Here is a 3,642-nt window from a genome sequence, read left to right as displayed (position 1 = left end):
CTATGCGCCACCACCACCGCCACCGCCACAACCTCCGGTAAAAAAAACCATGAATTTATGCATTTTTTAATTAAAGTCTTAGTGAAATCATTGTGAAATGTTCTTTGAGAATCTTGATGTGCAGAGTGGAGCGGTCAAATCGTGTTCATGCATGTAGGGCAGAGAGAGAGAGAGAGGGAGAGAGAGGGAGAGTAGGGTTTTGTCTAACGTTGTCGAAATAATTGCCCTCTCTCTCTCTCTAGCTCTTTATTACCTGGCTTTTCGCTGGCTTTCTCTCTCTTAACTCTGGCCCCTTGTCTCCCCTTGTTTAGAAAAAAGAATCTCAGTACTCCTTGAAGGGAAATAAAGAAAATCTTTGGAGCAATGGCTTCCACAAGTGACAAAGATGACTAGTAGCTACTACATTGGCTCTAGTTTTCCTATTTAGAAATGACATGTTTATGTTATGATGTCATCGTACTATTTTACCGATAAATCTAATGAAAGTCCTTTGGTTTAATTCTAAGTTGGATCTTTTGAAAAATAACGACACTTACTGTCTTTTAGGCTACTTTTCCTTTTCGGCACGAAAATTTTGAGTTAGTGAGTGACAATATTGGATATTGAATGAATTGTTTTGGTGGTAACTCATTCAATTTTATTGTTTTATGACCGCGCGCTAAGATTGTTTTGTTTTTTTGATAATCATGTGGTAGCTACAGCTCATTAGATTTTTATGTCTCTCAAAACTCAGAGAGCTGTTGATTAGTTTTTTTCTTTTAAAAAAGCAAAAGCTTTTGATAGAATCGATTCTATGTGTGTAGAGGTGGTTTCTGGACATGGCAATTTTTCTATTTCTGCTCCTACCTTTGGATAGTTTAACTAACCACCACTTTGCAGAGAAAACTTGATTTTCAATTCTCTTGTTTTCCACAATTATTAAGCCGATCATGGTAATGCTATGAGCCCATGCTACTATTTACAACTACTATTCTTAACTTTGTATTATGAATGTCCAGCATAATAACTCATGCTACAGCTTTGTTTTGATTGATATAGCTATTAAGTTTCTTGGTAGAGTGGTGTCTAGCGAAAACAAATCTAATGGGCAACTATTAACCATGGGAGTCAGTTCAAGAAATTTAGTTAAAAATATGTCCGATTAATGGTAAAATGATAAAATGGGAATTTTAACTATCTTGTTATTTTAATGTTCAAGTAGCAATACTATAGGATCTAGATGAACCTTGTTATCCTCTTTTCACTGTGTAGTTTGATTGTGATTATCACTTCAAACTTTTTTGTTGTATACCTTGATGAACACTGGATAACATCATTTTTTGAGGAAGAACAGCGGAAAGCACACATAATAGTTTCAGTAATTAGCCGACTATTTACTGTACAATAATTTGTGGTAATGTCAAACTTGATTCTTCGTCCGTCATGCACAAAACATTTGCAGATCTTAGTAAAAATTAATTAGAACCTCATGGTATTTAAAAAGCACCCACGATCCTTTGTACATAATAATCTTGCATTAACTGTAAGAAAAACATGTGAACCATTTGGCTACACTTACACTACAACTATAGTTCTGATTTGATTACATTTGTTTATTTCTTTTCCCCTTGCTATTATTGGCAATCTGGTAATATAGAGAACCTAACGCTCTATGATTATACATTCTTATTTCATTTAACAAGAATTGTTAGTCAGTTGTAGCATTGCAGTCTTGTAGAGGTGCCTTTCTTGATGGCTACTTCCAAATTTATCATGATCGATAGTTTGTTATTATCTTTCAGTTAGCATTTCTTCTTTTTTTGAATCTGCCATGATAGGTTTCTCCATTGTAGCATCACACCTTTTTTTTCTTCTATTCAAGCCTTGTGGGTTTGTTGTAGTTTTCTTGCTTAGACACATCATCAGCGAAAATTACTTTAGAAACATCAAGATAGTGTTATGAATTAAGTATGTAACCATTTCGTACTTTTATTTCTTTCTCACCTATAACAGTTGTAATTTTGAAGGGATTTCCTACCCACAAAGTTTGGTGTATGTTCCAATTAGACCTTTTAGGTTTGTGATTCTTTGATTAGAAGTAAGTTGATTTTTGGTAAAAATATTCTTTTTATTGTTAAATAGTTCAGGGAAACACTCCTAATATCGTATAAGTTCTAATTGTGTAACCTTACGCAACGAATTGTCCAACACTGATTGTAGTTGTCATCTCATGCAATTATTTCCCAAGCTGTCGGCTTTACTATGTGTTTTTTCTACACCATAACTATTCATTACAAACATTTGTCCAGAATTTGAAATCCTTGCTTGGTGAGCCTTTTTGGGGTTGTTTATCTATTTGAACTACTTGCAGCAATTACATTGGATGTATGATTAATAACCGGCTTTCTGTTAGGGATTTGAAACAATCAAATCGAACCATTGCCCTTCCGGATCTTGTATTTGAGAGTAGAAAAGTAGAAAAAATCACATCAAATAAAAGATAAAAAACTTATAGAAAAGTAAACAAGAAAAAACACACAAGATTTAACGAGGTTCGACAATCGTGTCTACGTCCTCGGGAGCCACACCACATAATTCTTTGATTAATATTGAAGAAGATTACAATACCCACAAATAGAATCTAATCTCTCTGAGATCCCTCTGAAGAATTCTCTCTAAACCCTCTTTTTTTGATGTCTAATCTCTTCTAAGTCATTCCATATATATAGAAAACCTAAAACCAAAACAGACTAGGAATTTTAAAACCAAAAAAACAAAACAGATTAGGAATCCTAATAACCTGTTATCAAAACAGATTAAGATTCCTGTTACCAAAACAGATTAAGAATTCTGTTATAAAAACAAATTAGAAAATCTGCTATCCAACAATTTGTTTGATTTCAGCTTTGAGTCTACATCCCTTAGACTAACAATCTCCAACTTGAAGACCAAAGCACAATCAACGAGCTCACCCGAACTCTCCCTTCTTCGCAAGCATCTTCCTACACGGAAAAAATCCATTCTTTAATCATCATCAACCCGATGATCCTGACGATCCTCCTGGTGTGGCTCCGCCTTCATCTCCTACACGTGAAGGGTAACTGAAGTTGCGCACAACTCTAGTTTGTCAATGGTCACGGGGAAAATATCTCCGTATAGTCCACTCCTTCCCGTTGTTGGAATCCCTTCACGACTAATCTGGCATTGTATCTCTTGCTTTCATTACTCTTCTGCTTGACCCGATAAACCCATTTGTTATGTAAGGTTTTTTTCTGTGCAGGTAACTGGACTAACTCCCATGTCTTATTATTGTGTAGAGAATTCATCTCCTCTTGCATCGCATGCTCCCACTTGTGAGATTCACTCACCTGCATAGCCTCATAGAACTTTAATCCTCCACTATCTGTCAAAAGCAAATAACTAAGTAATGAGAGATATTTAGGATTCGGTTTGGGTACCCTTGATGACCTCCTAAGTTCCACGCCCTGGGTAGTCTCTGCATCTGGAGCTGTCTCCGTTTTTCGTCAGAATTGACTTTGTCGCCCCCATCTGGAAGTTTCTCCAAATCCATGTACTCGGATTCACCTGTATCCGTAGTGCGCTCCCACTGCTTTGGCTATCATTGACACTGTCTCTGTTCTTGTACATCACCTCATTGAATAT

General features: G+C 35.9%; 1 protein-coding gene across 1 annotated transcript in view; it reads left to right on the top strand.

The window, feature by feature from the left end:
- Positions 7-3,642, top strand: part of LOC109848358 (homeobox protein liguleless 3-like) — a gene marked incomplete at its 5' end in the record, with an annotated part of 36,281 nt that continues 32,645 nt past the window's right edge. The window contains one exon of the mRNA XM_020417813.1: positions 7-37. Within this exon, the coding sequence (XP_020273402.1) occupies positions 7-37 (31 nt within the window). The remainder of the gene's footprint in view (positions 38-3,642) is intronic.

The sequence above is a fragment of the Asparagus officinalis genome, chromosome 7, assembly GCF_001876935.1.
Source record: "Asparagus officinalis chromosome 7, Aspof.V1, whole genome shotgun sequence".
Classification (NCBI taxonomy): domain Eukaryota; kingdom Viridiplantae; phylum Streptophyta; class Magnoliopsida; order Asparagales; family Asparagaceae; genus Asparagus; species Asparagus officinalis.
Note: the sequence above shows the minus strand (reverse complement) of the source record. Positions and strands in the feature narration are given on the sequence as shown.